Source organism: Eimeria tenella, genomic scaffold, assembly GCF_000499545.2.
Source record: "Eimeria tenella Houghton genomic scaffold, Eth_scaff17, whole genome shotgun sequence".
In the NCBI taxonomy this organism is placed as follows: domain Eukaryota; phylum Apicomplexa; class Conoidasida; order Eucoccidiorida; family Eimeriidae; genus Eimeria; species Eimeria tenella.
In genome coordinates this window covers 361,013-380,465 of record NW_013541545.1, presented here as the reverse complement: position 1 = coordinate 380,465, position 19,453 = coordinate 361,013, and the positions used below count along the sequence as shown (strand labels likewise).

The 19,453-nt window shown below is 52.6% G+C and overlaps 4 protein-coding genes across 4 annotated transcripts; 2 read left to right on the top strand and 2 right to left on the bottom strand.

Annotated features, from left to right (window-relative positions):
• Positions 1–299: 299 nt before the first annotated feature.
• ETH_00026680 (uncharacterized protein) lies at positions 300–2,328 on the bottom strand (the record flags this gene model as incomplete). The annotated part of the gene is made up of 4 exons (XM_013373757.1): positions 300–396; positions 519–939; positions 1,232–1,377; positions 1,490–2,328. The coding sequence occupies 4 exons, from the start codon at positions 2,326–2,328 to the stop codon at positions 300–302; spliced, it is 1,503 nt and encodes a 500-aa protein (XP_013229211.1).
• Positions 2,329–3,679: 1,351 nt separating this feature from the next.
• Positions 3,680–11,574, top strand: ETH_00026675 (SAC3/GANP family protein, putative; the record flags this gene model as incomplete). Its single annotated transcript, XM_013373756.1, has 4 exons — positions 3,680–5,680; positions 5,901–6,837; positions 7,036–10,078; positions 10,233–11,574. 4 exons carry the CDS (start codon positions 3,680–3,682, stop codon positions 11,572–11,574), a joined length of 7,323 nt encoding a protein of 2,440 aa, XP_013229210.1.
• A 3,285-nt stretch (positions 11,575–14,859) lies between these two features.
• On the top strand, positions 14,860–16,691 carry ETH_00026670 (uncharacterized protein; the record flags this gene model as incomplete). Its single annotated transcript, XM_013373755.1, has 5 exons — positions 14,860–15,388; positions 15,563–15,609; positions 15,831–15,972; positions 16,088–16,134; positions 16,536–16,691. 5 exons carry the CDS (start codon positions 14,860–14,862, stop codon positions 16,689–16,691), a joined length of 921 nt encoding a protein of 306 aa, XP_013229209.1.
• An 830-nt stretch (positions 16,692–17,521) lies between these two features.
• On the bottom strand, positions 17,522–18,940 carry ETH_00026665 (uncharacterized protein; the record flags this gene model as incomplete). Its single annotated transcript, XM_013373754.1, has 1 exon — positions 17,522–18,940. One exon carries the CDS (start codon positions 18,938–18,940, stop codon positions 17,522–17,524), a length of 1,419 nt encoding a protein of 472 aa, XP_013229208.1.
• Between the last annotated feature and the right edge of the window lie 513 nt (positions 18,941–19,453).

The following is a 19,453-nucleotide window of genomic DNA, read 5'->3' as shown; positions in this document are numbered from 1 at the left end:
TACCCGAAAGGCACTTTTCACAGCCTTGTTGCACTTGTAGCGTCGCGATATCTTCGGGTTGGCGTTGCCACATCTGTTTTCCTCAGCATTGGGGGACCTCTCAAGTATTTCTTTAAATTCAAGTGTCCATAAATGCAGGTGTGCTCATACGGCGAATTCAGCTCCTTGAGCCTCTGTCCTACGTGTAGCTTTTGTTTTCGAGTTTCCTAAAATATAGCAGAATCAAGATCTCTAGAGGTCCAAACTGTGCATACAGTAGGGTGCAATGAAACTGTTAGTTGGGACAACTGAAGCTGCTATTAGAATAGAGTGCCCTTTGCGCAGAACTTGCCCAGTTTAAAGGGCCCAAAAGCAAGAGTTGATAGTTTCTGGGAAGTGGCCACGATTCTCTCCACGCTGCAAACGCGACGCAGTCGGAAGGGGTTATACAAGCATGAGCACTGCGCGCTTGTGCATGTTGTCGTGAAACTGTAGACCACGTACATTCGTGCTAATTACCAGGCCGCTTGTATTTTTACTTCTTCGCCAGAGCTGCAGCAAGTTTGAGCACTACTTCATCGCTCCCGCGGGATCCCAACAACAGCCATCCATCAGCAGAGACAAAACAGGGGAAGCCCGCGGCCGTTACGACGGCCAACAGCTGTTCATGGACCCCCCTAAATGTTGTTCTTGGGTCGCGGGATGGTGTTAAATTTGGGGCTACGCCGTGCGGGCTCGCAGTTGGTATGTGGGGGCCTACATCAACGTCGACTGTTTCCGATGCAGACACATGATCATCGAAGAGGGGCTGTTCCAGGTTCGATTCCGAGGTCTCTGCGAAGTGCAGCAGGGCGTCAGCTTCTGTGAAAAAGCTGTCTAAATGCTCCCGAATTTCCTGTTGAGCAATACGAGCACAATGCAGCAAATCCGTCCTGCCGCGGTCTTGTAGAAGTACCCCTCCTGCAAGGGAAAAAGATGCAAGATGGCACGAATTGGCGAATTCCTCAAGATCGCTTGGATCAAGTCACCTCTGTCTGATCAGCATTCAGCGTCCTGCTTTACGCCTCTACTCTGCCTTGCAGTTGCAATGCTCATAGGAGCACTTATCTTATGCTTGCACTTTCACCTGCTGAGGACGCTTTCAAACCACTACGCTGCGTGCTTGCCGCGGGACTCTCGTGCAGCCTCTCTAATTTCCCCTACGGATACAGAATGCCTCTCCCTGGCAAGACCTCTCCCTCCATTCACCTACCAAGCAATATTTTTCGTCTGACATCAAGGCTGAAGGCCTTTGCCCTCTCCGATAGGACATTCATTTTAAAGCAACGATTATGCTGCTGCTCCTGCTCTTCCTGCTGCCCCTGATGTCTACTGCCTTGTCGCGCTCCCTGAGGTCGCCTGAATGACCTCACACAGCAAACGGCACTAATGCTCCCTGTATCGGCCCTGGGCAGCACAACGAGTTGCCGAGCTAGCTATCCATTTACAGCCCACAGCAAATGTAACGCACCGGTGGGATGGTAAGGGCTCCTGGGTGCCCCCTTGGCCAATCCTTAGGAGGAGACCAGCTGCTTCACAGCACTGGAGTAGGGCCTGTCCAACTGATGCGCGCTGAAGCGTCTGTGCTGCAATACAGGCGACCGCAAGGTTGCGGCAGCTGCCAACTGACTGCTTTTGTTTCTGCTGCGTCTGCTGAAGTTGCTGGAGACGCTCCAGGAGATCGTGCCGCTCCAACGCCAAGGGTAAGTGGGCGGTGGATTCTTCATTGCCTGTGACTTGAAGACACGTAACTCGAGGGCAGACTACAATGTCTCTTCTTTTCATTGAAGTTGTCTTTCTCTGCGCTTGCTCTAGGTAAAACCTGAATGTTTGAAGGTCGCAGGGGTCAGCTGCCTTCAGTGCCCTAAAGATTTGCTGCAGCACTACCACATCCTCCCCGCAAATCCACAAAGCGGGGGTTCCGCAAGAGGCCTGCAATAGCGGGGAAACGTTCCCTGGAGCTACAGTTGCAGTTCTGTCTCTTCGTAAAACATCAGCTGCACTGAAACATCCAAACAAGCTCACGCTACCCTTGGAAGGTGAGAACCCCATCCTGTAGGCTGTGCTCGCTCGAGCATCTCCTGTCTGTCTCTGCTCACTAAAAACACAACTGCTGCTGGTGCTGCCGCTCGCATGAGCTTTCCATGTTACGCCTCGCTGGATGGGAGGGCGGGCAGTCACTTCCAAGCGACCCTGAGCACCATCTGTGTATGTGGAGGTTGTCGGCAACACACCGGAAGTCACAATGGCCCCTGCTGATTTCAAGCGCGTCACAACCGTTGCTTCATAAGCTACCGGGCCTTTCAACATGCCTAAGCACGGCAAACATGACAGCAACAACTGAAAAGCAACGTTTATTCGGTGACCATAGAAATATTAGGACAACCACGTTCACCACTGATCAGCCTCCAGGCGTTGTGGACTCTACAAGTCTGCAGTATTTTCTTGATGAAGTGTTTCTCCAACGTCCCCCAAGGGAGCCTCCACTGACACACGTAAATCAAACAAGCCTAAGAACTCACTAGGTGTGTCACCCCACGTCTCGCGACACCGTATGATTGGGCTTACGGACACACAAACACCGCGTAGGGAGATTCCAGACGCTTCAGGACCGAAGCATGGTGCTTCCGTAGTTTGCTCGGGAACGTCTGCCGTATTATTTGCTGCCGCTCCGGCTGCCTTCTCATCTGCAACTGATGCAGTTGCTGAAGGTGGGCCGGTTGCTGTTGCTTTCCCCCGAGCAGCACTCGCTGCTCGAGAGGCGGCTAAGAAGACATGAAGATCCTTGGAATGTCCTGAGAGCTGCCGCCTATGAGAAGATAAACAAGTATAGCAGCTGGTGGTGACACCAGGGTAACATGAGAAGCAGCTCCTTTCCCTGAGAATGTTGCTATAACAGCCGATGTTGCAATGTGGTCGAAAGATCAACCCGCAACCGTTGCAGTTGATGATGCCTGTGCTGCCGTTGCATACTCCTTTGTACAGAAAGCTGCAGTGTTTTGAGGGTGCATGCAGCCCCTGTGTGGGTGTGAAGTCACCAGACAACAGAAGCAACCAAAAACAGAAGGTCTCCCACAGGTTGCACCACAAAGACCCCCTCTTGCCCTGTGCGCCTTTTGTGGCATTCCACAGAGAAGTGACTCCATCCATAGACGTCACGAAGGCCCAGGGATATACTTGGTACTGATAAGCAGCTGCGATCTCCTTAGGACGAACAGAAGACTGCGCCGCCGACAGGGATAGTCCAAAGTCAAATTAGGCCTTTTGCGTGTGATGCCGAAGACCAAATGAGAAAATGCAATAAGGCCTGAACAGCACTAGGTTAATAATCAGCAGGCCAAGACGAGGGCCCCATGGAAGCTAGCAAGGACCCCCCGGGACCACACGACGTTCGGGGGCCCTTCTCTGCCTGTGCAGTGCCAAAATCTCAGGGCAGGAGCAGCACTAAATTCAAAGTGCTTTCCTCTCTAACACAGTGAATCTCTCAACAATTTTGGCGTACTCTGATGTATGAAAGAACGCGCTGACGGCCGGGGCCATCTCATGCCCTGCCGTAAGCTTGCCACCATCATCCTTACCACTGCTGCGTAGTACCCTCAGGGATACGCCTGTTATGCTCGTAGCACCTGATGAGGCTGTGTGAACCATTATGACGTTGCAGATGGAGGGCGTGCCCTTCAGCCAAATCCCTCCGGCGCCTACAGAGGGCGTCTTCCGCTCTGCTGGAACTCAGTTGTCGGAGTCGACTGGAGCATCATTGTTCCGAGCCCCTTCTATAAGCAGTGCAACAGGAGTGTTCTCACTTGGAAGCACTGCTGGGTCCCCCTCCCCGGGTGCCCTCTCAAGCAGAATCAATGCACTCCTTGGGTCGGCCTCTGCCGCTTGCGGGGTACCTTCCCCCTTTACGGGACCCGCAGCTGCAGAATCCGGCCATCAGGCAGCTAACTCTACTGGCAGCAGCGTCTTCAACGCAAGCAAGCCCGGGAACGGGGGAAATGGAGGCCCGTTTGGCGAGGCCGGAGGTTTAGGTTCGCAGTGTCTCTTTGCTTCTGGCACCAGCAGCAAGTCAGCTGGGACCCACTCAGAAAGTGCTTCAGCGGGCATCTCTACCAGAATATCTGTGGGGGGTTCTAAGACGGGGGTGGCCACTTCTGGCACGTCAGGTACGAGCAGTCAAGTTTTCGCCACCCCGTCAACTGGTCTTTTTTCGAATACTGTTTATGGAAGTAACCAAGACAATGGGCCTGCTCCAAATACTGGCGCACCACAATCAGCAGGGCGCTCAACTGCTTCAGTCGTCAAGGCTACTGCACCTGGACTGGCTCTGCAAAGTGTTGCCTCTGGGGGCAGCTTGTTCGCAAATAATACGAATCAGAGGAGGGAAGGAGAACTCTCTAGAATTTGCCCGACTCTGTTGGGTGTTAATTTTACTGCAGAAGGCCCGTCAGGTAGTAAACTAACGAACGGGGATATGCTTGGGGGCATTCCTGCGAATTCCACACCTGCGATGTCGACCTTTGCGGACACTTCTGGAGCCCTCATCCCAGGGGCCTCACTACAGATGGGGTCAGCAAAGGGAGCTGTTTCTTGTGGAAAAGGTCTGTTTGCCACTGTTCTGGCCAGTGAATCGTCGGGCGCCGCCCTGGTAAAAGCCCGGAGTTCGGACGATAAAAGCGGCAGTACCGGTTTGTTTAAAGGTGTTGCTTATTCTGGGGGAGAGCGGGGCACTTTATTTGGCGGCAGTGTTTCCGGCCGCAACGGTGCTTCTGAGGGTCTTATTGAGGCCTCTGCTGGTAGTGGTTTGTCCTCACGCTTACCCGGAGGACTTGATCAAAATCGAGCCAGTGGAGGCGTCTTAGCGGGAGCCGCAGGTCAAAATGTCTTCTTCACAGGAAGCAGGAGCAGTTTGTTTGGGGTTCCCGCCGAGGGCACGTTCACAGCTGCAACTAATAACAGTGACAGGGACGTTGAGGGCGCCGTTGTTAGTGACAGTAAGGGACCTTCACGACCACATGAAGGCTCTTTCGGGCCTTTCCGCAGCAGAGGCGCTTCTTTGGGATTCGAAAGTAGTACTGAAGCAGAAACAAGGCCAGCCGGTGGTAGCACTGGAAGCAGGAGCAACATATTCGGCCTTACTGACGGGCATTCCCGGCTTGCTAACCGTTGCGGAATTGGGCCCACAGCGTCGAGCGGCTCACAAGAAGGATCTCATTTCACTGGGAGCGCTAACTCCTTTTCTAGCATGGAAGCTTCGCCAGAAGACTCAAGCAGCACTAAGGGCAACACAAACAAGAGTAGTGTAATTGCTGCGCATGGGCGAGGCAGGCTTTGTGTGCCCGAAGGCCGTGCGGTGCCGCCTCCCTTGCCAGCTCCTTCGGGTCCCGAAGGGAATCCTATGCTTCAAGCTGATCTTGACGATGGAGCGTTGATCCTGCGGGTACAAGTGGTGCAGCAGCTTCAGCAGGTGCTGCAGGAGGGGATCTCTTCTACGCTGTCTACAGCTGCAGCAGCAGGTAATGACCCTTCTTTGGGAGGGCCGTTTGTGGGCCATTTGTGTGGCTGCTGCAGCACAGAAGAAATGCTTGACAAACAACAGGTTTCCACGGCATCGGATTTTGAGCGGCTAGATGCAACGGTCCCAGGCGATCCAGAGGCGCGCATCGTAAGTTGTTTCACCCACAACGAGCCATCTGCCCAACATTAGAAATTCCTTGCTACTAAAATCTTGGCCGTCTTCTGGATGTGTGTATTGGTTTTTGTTTGAATCACCTTGCATGTTAGTGCCTGTCGGTATGTACTGCGTGAGCTCCAGCAGTCTGGCATATGTGCCGATGCTGTTTAATGACTTTATTGCCATGAATTTGCTAATGATGCTGGTGCAGGTGAACGTACATCTAGCCTTTTCATCATTTCGGCGAAGTGACGCTGGGAAGCCCTTTAAGCAATCTGACACCCGACCGGCAGTTTGGTGTCGGCGCGCCGTCCATGCACTGCTTACATATTTTGCCGACGCAGACCTGACGAATGGGCCTCAGCAGCAGCAGCAGCAGCAGCGGCAGGTCCTGCCTCGGAAGGAATATCTGTACTGTCGTCCCCGTCCGTACACTTACATAGATGTGTACAACTTTCTTCGGGACCGCCTGCGAGCGTGCTGGCAGGAGCTGACAGTGCAGCACGTGTCTCCCCACCGGGCATCCATTGAGACTTTGGAGATATCTTTTCGCTTCTTGGTTCTGTCTGAAGAGCTCTTGGCTGGAACTCCTGGCTTTGATGCAGTCTCCAACCACGGTCTCATGCAAACTTGTCTCGACAAGCTCATGCAGGGATACGAGGCAACTCGCGCCTTTCGCAGCAAACGCGACGCAACTGCTGCTGCGGCGGCGGTGGCAGCTGCCACTGCTACTGAAAATGAAGGAACAGTGGCGAAAGACGTTAAGGCGTTGATGGATCTGCTTGTCTACTCCAGTCCGTACGAGGGGGAGTTTTGGGGCTTCAGGCTACTGATGTTGTTATCGCAGGAGGCGAGTGATACGGCTCTGGTGTCTCTGTTGCAGCGACTGCCGCAGCAGCTGCAGCAGGACCCGTCAGTGCGTTTCGCGCTTGAGGCCTACAGGGCATTTAGGGCCCTGGATCTTCGCCGCTACGTGAGGCTAATGCGAGAAGGGCCGTACCTGCTGTGTGTAATGCTGCATAAGTTTTTGCCGTATGCGCGCGCACGGTTTCTTGCTGTCCTCGTTCTCAGTAGATTGACGGGGGGCTCAAGAAACCCAATCAGCCCGCAGCGGCTTTCGCTGCTGCTGGGTTTCGATGGGGAAGATGGTAAGGATGGTGTTTTGGAGCCTCGATGACCGTTGCTGCTGCTGCTTATTCTAGTCTCTAAGATTGTGCCTATGCGGTATTTTAACAGGGCTCTGCAGGTTGCTGCCGTTGGAGCTTCTGCTGCCTATTCTGACTGTGTTGGTATAGTCCCTTGTGGAGGCTCCCGACTCTTTTGCTGTTGCTTCTGGGACTGTGCAGGTGATATGTTTCCGGCCTTCTTGGCTGCTTACGGAATCCGTACTGCAGTATCCCCCCGCGGAAACCGAGTGTGCCTATTGGAGGAGACGGACAAAAGTCTTCTCCAGGACCTTTCTTCCTACAAGAAAGCTAAAGGCCCAAGGGCTCCCTCTGCATACCTCATGAGCCCGGCTTACCTGTCCAGGCAGCAGCTGCTTGACCCAGACTACCCGGCAGCTGCTTTCCCTGGCGGACGACAGCAGCAAGAGCAGCAACAGTTGCAGAGGCTCTCAGCAGCGGAACTGAGTAAGGCATTCTATTTCAAGCAGCTTCACACGCCAGTGCAACAGCAAGCACAACGGTATCAGCAAGAGCAGCAGCAAGGCCAGTTTACGAGGTTTAGGAGACTGCAGCAGCTTAAGCTCAGGCAGCAGGAGCACAACCAAAGGAAGACAACGTCGGAAAAAGAGCGGCAGCCCCTACTGTGGCGGCAGCGGTCTTCGGACGGGAAGCTGCACGCTAATAGCTCAACAATTACAGCGACTGGAGTGCTTTCGTTCCAGATACCAGCCGTGCAAAAGCTACATGGATTGTTGAAACCACGTGAACAGTTCCAGCAACAGCTGCCGCAGGTTCCTCAAGGGCAGCAGCCCTCACAAGCGCAGCTACAAGAGCCACCTGAAGCGCACCAGCGGGCTCAGCAGGAGCAACAGGAACAGTCAGTTTCATCGTCTGCGTGGCCTTCGTGTCAGGCTAGGCAGAGTGCACCGAATTTTCAAGCGGCTGTAGTGGTTTCTGAGAAAGGGCCCCTGGGTCATCATGGGTGTCACGTAGCAACTGCTACACCTAGGGACCAATTTGCTTCAGCAGGTGTGACTGCAGTCGCAACAGTGCAGCCAGATGCGCCCACAGGACACGCAACATCCTCAGAAAACGCAAAGGTGGCAATTACAGAGCCCTCAGGAAAGCCCAACATCGTAGGTCTTCCTGAAGCTAGTGAGGCAACGGTGCGGGAGCCCGTCGCGGCGCCAGCGGCTGATGTTGAAGCTCAACAACTTGTCATTGCTGCACTGCAACGGTCTAAGGAGAAAATTGAGCTAGACAGTGGGCAGCATGATAGTTGCCCTCCCCACATCGAAGCATCACCCGTGTGTAGCCCTAGCGTAGCGGGGCCCCCAGCAGTGAAGTTGGCGACATCGCCGAAATGGCCTGCACAGAGCCCTGGGGCAGCGCCAGTTGCGAACATAGGTACCGCAGCAACAAAGCCTGAAACGGGCCCAGAGGGGATTGTGGGCTTAAGACGATGGAGACGCCGGCGCAGAAGCAGTGGCGAGGATGGCTCGCAGCTTTATGCATCAATCCAACTAACTAGTGTATCTGCATTCCAGGGTGCTACTGCAACCATTGAGAGTGTAGGGAGAAAAAGTTGCGTGTGCCTTGCAGAGGCTGCTGCGGCTGCTCCGGCAGGAGGCTGCAGAGCCGAGGTGCCGTTGCTGCTGGTAGAGATGCCCAGCAGTAGCGCGCCATCCGCATCAGCTGTTCCTGGCGTGCAGCAGAGCACGGCGGTGCAAGAGCAGCAACGACAGCCACAACACCGACGGCAACAGCAGGACGAACAACAACACGAACAACGGCGGCAACTGCAGCAACTGCAGCAGGGGCAGCAATTGCAGCAGCAGCAACGCGAGAAAGACCACCCGCAGGAACGAGCGGAACAGGAGCTACCTAAAGATGGCTCCGGCAAAGATCCAAAGAGCTTTCAGGGTGGCTCAGGCGGTCACAAGCAGGCTCCAGAAGCTAAAACAAGGGCCGCGGGAATTAAGCAAGCCAGTGCGATTACGTTGAAGCAAGATGCAAACGTAAACGATCGTACTGAAAGAGCTTTGTACACACTGAGATCTCCAGAAGAAGAACTGCTGCTGCTGTTGCAACAACAGACAGAGTGGCCAGGGCAGCCTTTCGCAGCGATGCTTGCCACTGCCGTTGGTGCTGCAATTCAATCCTTGCCGACGGATGCTATACGAGTTCCTGTATCAGCTAAGCCTGAAATGCCCCAGCATCCACAGCAGCAGCAGTTGTGGAATTTGCAGAGTATTGTTGTTCCCCGCATTTTTTTCAAGGCGGTATTTTTCGGTCTCGGCAGGTATGCTGTTGAGGCTATGCTGTTGCGCATGGTCGTCTCGGCTGCCGAGGGCCAAGATTGCAGCAGCAAGAGTGTCGCAGCTCCGGTGCTGATTCATGGCACTGTGACATCTGGAAGAGGAAGGCAGCCTCTTCATAGCAAGTTGCTGTTATGGCCCCAGCAGATGGTGCTCACGACAAAGGCTCCATTGCCGCTGCCGCTTTTTTGCTCTCTGCATGCCATTGGGTGCACTTCGGAAAAGTTGCATTGCACAGTTGAAGCAGCAGGTACCCCGAGAGCAGAAAATGCGGAAGCGACAAATAGCGATGGAAATGCCTACGAACTTGACATAGAGGAGGCTGTGGGGGGAGCCGCAATGCTGCTGCTGCCATTACCTTTTCTTGTGGAGCTAGTGAGCGCAGCGGCGCAGGCAACGCTTGCACCAGCAACGGCAAATACCGCGGACGTGCTTTGTGGTGCTTGCCGCGGCATGTGTCCCCCCGTAGTGCAAATTTGTCCCTCGACGTCCCTCAGCAGCGCGACGGCGTCAGCATTCCGAGCAGCAGAACAGCACTGGGAAGCAGCTGCTGCAGCGGTGGCACATGCTGTGGAGCTTCAGCAGCTGACACAACAGGATGGACAGAAGAGTGACAGTGTCATCATATCAATTGTGTTTGCTCTGTGTCTGCCTCGACAATTCTTTTTTACCCCCGAGCCGGCGGAAGCACCAGCGTCAACTGTGGCGCGTATGTCTTATGAAGACATGGTTTCAGCACACCCCTGTCAGCAGAATCTGCAACAGCTGCAAGAAGACAAGTCACAGCAGAAACCTCAGCACAGGCAGCCACGGCAACTGGTGGTGTCAGTCGATGATGAAGTCCATACTGCTTGCGCTACCGTCCTAGCGAAGCTGTGTCAGGCTATCTGTTCCAAATTCCCGCAGTAAGCAATAGCAGTAGTAGTTGCAGTAGCAGCAACACAAGATCCAGCAGCAGCTCCACACACCTAGTGCCTAGCGATGCTGCAGAGAAAATGTGCAGAGTGGATGTTCTTTTGCCGTGTCAAACGCCTTTTGAAAACGACCTGATGTTTGCAGGCTCAACCACGTAGCAGCAAACTTACGGGTGCGGTGTATTGCTGTCGTCCCCAAGACTGCCCAGCCAAGGAACACGAGAAGCTACAACGGCAGTAGTAACACGTGTAGCAGCACACAAAGAAGCTGTTCTTGTATTCAGAAGGCACTACCTTTGACTCGAGGATTGCTTCAATGTCTTGCCTTAGACCCGTGGGAAGGGCTCCGACAGAGCAAGCATTTAAGGACCCTTTTGCGGCAGAGGCCTGTGCTGCTTCCGCAGCAACAAATTCTAGTTTCTGGGTGGGCTCATCTTTTGGACAAGGCGCTTGCTGCAGCTGCTGCAGTGGCGGCAACGCGTGCCAGGCAGTCTCTCAATAATACGCGCCTTGGAACAGGACTGCAGCGGAAACCAACATGTCAGGAGTGGTCTGGGGAGCTTATTTCTGCAGAAGCGGAAGGCGCTGCGGCACGAGTTGCTGCTGACGCTGATGTGTGTGCTGAGGCGTTCCGAGCAGGAGCAGCCGCAGCGGCAAGTTTTCTCCAGAGCTGCAACAGCAGTTTATGGCTGTTGCCGCCAGCGGAGTGGCTTCTGGATCTTCATGAAAGGTTGCAGAGCACAGAACAACAACGAATCCAGCAACGAAAAACGGCACGGCAAGCCGTTGCTGCAGCAGCGCTGGCTGGATGTTTTCCCTCTGCAGATACTGACGCACTGTACAAGTTGGCTGAGCCATTATTACAGAAGCCGCTGCAGGAGGAACAGCAGCTACGCGAAACCATTCGTTTGCTTCGTACAGCATACAGCAAGGAAACAGGATTGTCACAACTGATCAATCTGGCTTCGCTTGCTGGCGCTACCACCTTTATGCAAGAGAGACAGCAAGAAAAAGGGCAGTCACTGGAGGCAGTTTTTGCCGCTGCGTTTCAGGCAGCTCGGCGTAACGCAGCAGCTGCTGTTGCAGGGAGCAAGCACTTGGTCCTCCCGCATTCTGTTTGTCGCATCTTCTCAGCACCATCTTTGTACTTTTGGGGAACGCCCGCGTTGCCTCAGGGTTTGGCAGCCACAACGGCAGTTCTACAGGAGAAACCTCACCAGCAAGAACCGCTGCAGAACAACATACAAATTGAGCTCCTAAAGCGGGCAGAGTCTGTGGGGAAGCAGCGGCATCAACTTCAGAATCAGCATCCTCAGCTGCAAAGGCAAAATGTCAGGCAGCGGCAGTCTCAGCCATACATGGAGGAAAGCCGACGACTGCGGCGGCGTGTTTGCCGTCAGGCCTTCAAGCTCATAGATGATTGCATGCAATATGCAGCAGAGGAGACAAGGTACATCGGGACTCTGCTTGAGAGGCTGAGATCTTAAGTATCAGATCTGTTTCAGCTGAGGTTAGCTTGCCATCATGCAGCTTTCATCTGTTTACCTTGACCTCGCTACGCTGTTCCCAGCAGAGGACGATTTCAACCATTCGAGCATTCTTGTGTGGAATCATCTATCTAAAGATCCACCTTGATTCTATCATGTAGGTCTAGAAGATAGGAAAGCACCCCGCACACGCGGGTGTGGGAAGCTTCAAGCATTTTGACAAGCAGTTACAACACTAAATGTAAGCACAGTAGATAAGGATGCCAGCGCGTGCGTTTTTAGCAAACGAGCGTGTAACAGCAACAGAGCCACAGAAGTAGTGACACCAGACGAAACAAACGAAAGCAAACGAGAGACCAAAGTGCCACAGACTCCAGTAGTGGTGCACGCCGTCTACACCTATCACTTTACTTCGACAACAACTCCGTCTTTAAGGTGCTGCGTGGCCATGCATGCTGAATTCCTGGGCATGCCACTACTCTTGGAAAATATGCTATTGTGGCCCTTTGTGCGCTTTACTACACCTGATGTCTCAGCATTAGCCTGTCGTTCCAATTCATCGGCATGTAGAATAAAACTGGACGGTGGATTTGAATTCGCTGACGTACAACTGCTGGGATTATTTAAGGAAGTGTACAAAAAGTTATTTCACGAAAGGGCAAGTAGTCCTATATGCCAAAAGTAGACTAATTGCTCAATAGAAGCAAATGCAAGCTTCCGGCTGCAACTGCAACAGGAAAACAGATCCTGGATGAGCTTCTAGGCCACTCACTGCGCAAAGGTATATACTTTCGCAACGGCGCGCTTTCAAAGCGCTGTAGATCTGAATATTTACATTTGCAAATCGCGAGTCATGTTCCACCTTGAATTCTAGGCTCATGTTCTGTTGCACGTCAGCAAGGCACAAGGAGAATACTGCAAAATGGTTCTTGGCCGTTTATGGTAGAAAACTGTAGCTACGACTCTGCGGAATCGGTGGCCATACGCCAGTCTCACGCTCGGGTAAAGTATGGGAAGAAGTTGGGAAAGGTTAGGAAGAGTCTCAACCCGTGTAAATGTGAAGTTACCCTCTCCTTAGTGTGCGAAATGCGGGCTAGTAACTGTGGAGCATCCTATATGCTAGAATTATTCGTCCACTTGCCGTACAGACCCACCACCACACTAGCGAACAACTCGCCAAACGGTGAATTTAGTGACTTTTATCTTTGTTGTGGACTCTGTTGATCACAAGGGATTGCACACTTTATGGATTGTTCGTCAAAGAAAAACTGGAAAAGTCTACTAACGCTCGTTTCCGAAGTAGCTGGCATGTCTTCTGGCCTTCTGGCATGTGTGGATTGTAGCTGCTTCACACACGCTACCAGCTGTTCCCGAAGTCAGGCTCTCTGATGCCTTAATTAATTGTCCAACAGTGTGTTACTTCAAGTAGCGCATCGTACGGGGCAGAAGCCCCAAAAAATTTTGTTAGTTTGCATATGGTCCACCTGAACTCCTAGCTTAAGATGAAAGACAGCTACTTGAAACGGTCCCCCAACTCCAGGGTGTGGCACTCATATTGAACCTACAATCCAAGACCTATGAGCTCCCAGGAATGCTGCTAATGTGGCTAAGCTGGCTGAGAAAGTGCGTCAGAAATGTGGTCTTCTCAAGCCAGAATTTCAAAGCAAACATATTTCAGTTCGGCAAACAAATTCCAGAGAAGAGCGCAGGGTGAACTGGAAATGCCTGACGTCTTAAGCGAGCCAAAACGCGAGTAATTGGACCAAGATGCCTATCCTGTGGCGGATCTACCTGTGTAGATGGCCTCTTGCATAGTGGCTAGTCGAATTATAACACGCTTGAGCCTTAGAGCAGCACAACAGTACTATTTTATCTTCAAACGTGTCCGTCGGCATCGATGCTCTAGGGCATTGTGGAGCACCAAAATCACGTACCGCTACTATGTTTGTTCAACGCCCTTCGCCTAGCCACCTACAGCAGCTGGATGACATCAGGTACAACGTTGAGATCCATTCTACTCGCCGCCGAATTCTGTATTGTTCGCTGTCTGCCGTCTGTGACGCCCCAGCTATCCTTTTTTACGAAGACCAAGACTCACCTCCGCAGGCTTGCTCTCTTCAGTATTAAGAAAATATTTTCAATTAAGGGTGTTCCTCTCTTGTACGTAAATTTTCTCGTAGCTTTACCCATACTACCCGTAGGCCCGGCCGTATAGCACAGTCTCATTCACTTCTGTAACCACTCACAGTGACAACGTGGCACTTTTGGCGGTATATACGGTGTTATTGTCCAACAGGAGGACATCAACGGCATAGCCTTCCGAGCTTTTGCCATACAACGGGCAGAAAACATTGCCTTCGTGGTGCACTTCGTCCTGATGCTCTACTTTCATATCAGTAGTCCTATTCTGGCTCATTTAATCGTGGCTATTCAGTGTATGCAACAGTAGCGCCGTAGATACCCATTCGAACTACAGTGCGGTCAGCACGCGCAGTAAAGACCGTACACATGCCCTCGGTCTTGTGGATTTGGAAGGGGAAATCCGCTTCTTCCCTCTCATTTCAGCGCCATTTGTGAGACTGATACATAAATTTTGTTTTGAATAATGCTAGAAGCAATGGGACAACAGTTTGAAGAGCCAGCATTGAGTGTGCAACACAACTGATGCCGTTGTGGCTGCATGCGGATCCTCGAACTAGTGTGGGGCCATTGCAAGGAGGAGAGACCACAAAAGGAGTTTCTTCTCACTTTAACTATTTGGAAAGTACAAATAAATTTTGCTTCAGAGCAGCGAGGACCCTGAGAGTCCGGTGCGCCGCAGTCCAGCTTCTTTAGCACCGAGCGGGCTTCGCTGTCAGACGCTGAGGCAGACGGCACACGCTGTTGCCTTCTGGTCGGCTCTGTCACGTTTTGATGAGGCCGATATGCGCCTAGAGAACTTGAGGGCGAGGGTGCGGCCTTACAGCCCCCGCGTCCCCGTACTAGAACTTCAGTCTGGTGTGGCGGGTCGCCCGAGCCGCCTGTTGGTCCCCGCACGGATGAAGGCCCTTGAGCTCACCACGGGTCTACTAGCAGCTCCAGGAAGGTTCAGGGGCTCTTGCGCCCAAGTCGGCTGCTTCTGCGGCAAGAAAGGAGAGGGATCCTAGCAGGACCCGCCGCTATCTTCCTTGTATCTCTTGAACCTACGCAGCTTTTTATCTCCTCTCTACAGTTGCTGCATTTACGCTGCACCTGAGAATTCACAACCAGCGAAACGCTTCGCGTTGCACCGGGTTCTGCACCACGATGGCTACGGGGGTGGCAGTGCCTCCAGACAAACAGAGAATCACTCAAGTGGAGAGTTGCAGCGGAACCCCGACGCAGTCCGTTACGGTTGTGGTTGGTGACCGTATGAGCGCCTCTACATTCCCCGGGCAACTGGACGCATGTTCCTCTGTTGCTGCTGCCGGTTGTGCAGAGGCAGTTGCTGAACAAGAGCCAGGTCTCCAGATAGTAAGGAAGGGACGGGCAGGGAGTGCTAGCAGCACGTGCTCCGTAGGCGGGCCCGGAGGAAGTAGCGGTGCCTCCACAGCAACAGGGGAGCGGGATGGCTCTGTAAGTGTTATTGCTCACACCCAGGGAGAAAGTAGCTCGTTTTATGATGGTGTGGGACCCTCCCGTGGCCCCGTTGGCCCTGATCAGGGTGCCCAAAACTGTAGCGTGGCGGCCGTCTTGAAGCGCCAGGCCCTCTTGGCAGCCATAGGCCTGCAGCACTCGCCAAAATCTGACAGGCTTTATCTCCAATCCCATGCGTGCGCTATCCTTCACTTCATAGGTGAGAACTTGCCCGGCCGTCTGCTGCGGTTTGTTCCCGAGACCTTTTCTTTTTTCTGAAGGCTGTAGGCCTGCTGGTCTACGTAATAAGGAAGAAGGTAATCTGTAGAACTACGTACCTACGAGAGGTTTGTTATCTATTGAGGAGCACTCGTGCTTCCGTGTTTGTTTGCAGCTCTTTTCATGTCCTTCGTTATGCTCGTCACCCTATGGGGCATTTTGGTAGGTGATCTACTTACCATGCTTGCTCGCCCTGTGCGTACAGTAGGTGCAGGATCATAGAAAGGCTAGCTGCGGATTCTTATCGTTAATTGTTTATATTGTGCGTAGCTGGATGCAACAAGGATTTGAGCTGTGGCGCAGCATGGCTGACTCCAGAGGGCGATGCCACCGCGTCTTACCCCAGTCGTCTTTTCCCGCGACGTGTGTTGAGATCACTGCAGGACGTCGCTGTGGAGATTTTAGCCGGCCCCAATAGCGTTGACCAGTTGCAGGGCTATTCGGTGATGTTGGCGGTCGGTTTATTGCTCACTTTCGTGCTAAAGCTCGTTGAGAACCAGGGTCTTAAACTAACAGTCTACCCAAGTAAGTACATACACAAACGGCTCACTAGCACTATGACACGAGCTCATGGTGAAGGGTTCAGTTTTAAGTATTTAGGGCTTTAGGTGTAAGGGTGGTCTTGCGGGTTTATCCTCAGCCCTGATTGTCTCCCTCATTACGGTTGTGGCGGCGTGGGGAATTATCGTAGGTCTTCACATCTCGCACCTCTCGTGCTGGTTATTTCTTGTTTTACTTTTTTTTCCGGCTGCAGTGATTCAAGGATGCAGCAAACAGTTTTGGCTGGCCTCGCTGGCTCGTTCGGGCCCGCTTGCGTGGATTCCATGTTCTCGTGTATTTGACCTAGTCACTGCCCTTGACCGAGATATGTCTCGTCTGTTTATGTTTGCCTATACGCGTTTCGCTTGTAGTCGTCTTCCATAGCCTTTCTGCACTTCGGTCTCCCTGGCTGTTCGTATTTATTGTTCGCTTCGGCGGTTATTGGATTGGCCTCTGCTGCTTACTGCATTGCTTCATGTATTTCTTTCCTGCGCTCTCTGTTCCGTAAGCGCAGCTGTATGTTTTTGCGTCGTGCGATGACTTCGCAGGATGGACTGGTGGAGGTCGGTGCTCTGGGGAGCAAGCATTGTGAAGGTCTGATTTATGCCTTGTTTTTTATTGTGGCAGCTGCTCTCGTGTCTTTACACACCTGCTTCTGCAACAGGAGTTTCAGCACTCAGCTGCACCGGTTTGTCTGTTACTAACACTGATTCTACCCGCTAGTTTTTGCAGGTTCATTGGACTGAGTTTAGTTTACTTTTGTTTGTCCATTTAATAAGAAAACCAGCACTGGCGCCAAAACTCAGCTTGTGGGCGTGAAGAAACAATGCGTGTCTACTCCTACTCCCAGGTGTGTGCATCTGTATGTATGTATACCCGTCTGTACATATGTATCTGTTCGCGTGTGGCACATTTATAGTTTCATTTTGTATGGTGCAATAAGCGTATTCAGTGCAAACTTGGTGCACATACATGGCGACCTTAATAAATGAAATTGATCTAGCAATACCCCTATTACGTAGCACAAGCCGATACGAAATTACTGTGCGCTGCTCATGAGTTCCCGTTGTGTCATGAGCGTTTAACAAATATGCAGGCGCGAACGCGTCATGCCATAGCAGCAGCCGAGGGGGTCGAAGGTAGGGAACACATATCCGTACACTGCAGTACCGAAGTGTTCCCCCCCTCACCCCCAACGGGCTTCACAAGCTGCAGCTGAAGATGATGGTGCTTTGAGTGCTTGTCCATGCTTTGAAATAATTTATTTCAGAGGACAGACCTTTGCCCGTTTTTCCTTAGGGATCCATCACCATGCGCACGTCCCCCGGCCCCCGCTGATAGCTAGATGCAGCTAAGGCTAGACAAGTGCAGTGCAGCCTAACTGGAGCAAGGGCCAGTGCCTATCCTTGCAGCAGCTATGGCCAGATAGTCATGGTGGCACACCAGTCATCCTTCAGTTGTAGCAACAAGCGCTGTGCCGCACCGCTTCCCCCCTGGGGGGGGGGAGCTCGCCGGGGCTAGACAGGAGGGAAAGTCAAAGATGAGAAAAGAGGAGACGGCCTGCGTGCTGCTGCTGTTCACATGCGTCATTTAGAGTGAGCAGCTTCATGGGGACTTCGTACATGAAGTAGTGTGTGTGTACGAACGAGCCAACCATACAACAGAGGCTGATGAGGGTGACAAATGACAACAAAAAAGTGAGGTATGACTGCCTATGCGTGGTCTTCATGAAGTGGAACACGCACCCAATGCCTACGGCTCCCGCTACGAAAGCTGTTAGGAAGAAGCAAATCGAATCAACGAGCCCCAATCTCCCCAAAATGGCATATTGCAAAGTATTTGCTGAGGAGGTGAAGAAGATCATAAAGTTTGCTGTGCTAACAGCAGCAAGAGGTGGTAGCCCAATCTCCAGCAGTAGGGGCCCCTTGACAAGGCCTCCTCCAATGCCTATAGCGCCAGCCAGAACCCCCGCGGCCATAGACAACAGGGGATAGACGAAAGCAGTAATAGGCGTCAGCCACTGTAGGCCCCCGTCTTGTATATCTTTGTTACTGCAGCCAGCAGTCTCTAGCCTCTGGCGCCTTCTGATGAGCCAGCGGGCGAAGAGGAATGTGCCCAACACATGCACTGAAAACAGCAAATAGATACAACCTTGCTGCCACTGCGAGCCGCAGAGCACAGCGACCGGGCCCCCCGCCAGGATAAGAAGAACTACGTTCAAAAGCGAGTCCACCACCAGATAGAGGAAGCTAACTTGACAAGTCCCGCAGTAGAAATCCTTTTCAAACTCGGCCAAAGCGGCTGGCACTACTGCTGAGCCTTCTTGAATGTCAAAGAGTCGGCATGACGTGGTGAAGTAAGTTGTATCCTGGGTGTTCGCTAGCCTCTTGAGGGGCAGCTGGCCCGGCATATCATCTCCAGCTGGAAGCAACTGCTGCAGCTCTGCTCGGGTCTCTGCTGTAGACCCTAGATGTCCCCTATGCAGCCTTCCGAAGTCGTTTTCTGTGTCGTCCTGCTCCCTCTTCCCCTCAAGCTCCCTCAGAATGCGCGTCTCCTCCGCTCGCTGCGCCAGTCCCTTTTTAAATGTCTTGTAACTAGTGAAACTGAGGGTCAAGATTAAACATGCTAGTATCTGGAAGTCAGTCATAACGATGTTCAGCAGCACCCCAATGATAGCACCCAAGAGAGTAAAAGGCTCCATGATGGCTGCCAACTCGTAGTTGATTATGGGCGCATTCGACTTGGGGTGGCGACGACGTACATTGATCAGCACAGACATCAAACAGCCCCCAAATATTGTCACCTTTGAGAGAGGCACAGCCTTGTGAACGTCACGAAGAGATATGATGTACCCGGGAATGTAGAGAGCACCCCCACCAGTCCCAGCGCCCGAGGCCAGCGTAGCTGCAATGAATATTGCAGCCATAAGAGCAAGTCGGACGAACACATCCATCCTCGTTTGCTCGTGAACTCTGCACAGGCCTCACCAAACACCTCGGGCAGCCGCAACCTGCCACGCCTGTGAACGGCGTCGAGCTGGCTGAGAGCCAGTAAGCAGAACTCAGCTTGAATCAAAACTAAACTAAAGGCACAAAAGAAGGAGCATGGCCCCCAAATTTAGGTGTGGGTACAGTCGCATTCCAGTCAGGCGGGTGGTCTCAGGTTGCCGACAAATGACCCGGTGCGGAAAAGCCTACATGTATTCAATGCACGTTGAGCTTTTACTCCTCAATTACTGCAGTCCAGAGCTTAAACATCCCTCTTACGAACAATGAATCGTAAGATTCTCAGGCATGAAGCGAGCTTGCATAGCTGGACAGCCACAAGCGCCGTTAAGTCATCGGGGCCTTCGTGGCCACCTTTAATGTAGCCCGCTAGTCATAAGTAGGACTCCTCTGTCTTTAGTATTGTGCGTGTCAATGAGTCCTTTTGCTGAATACTTTTCATAATACTGATACTTTGCCAT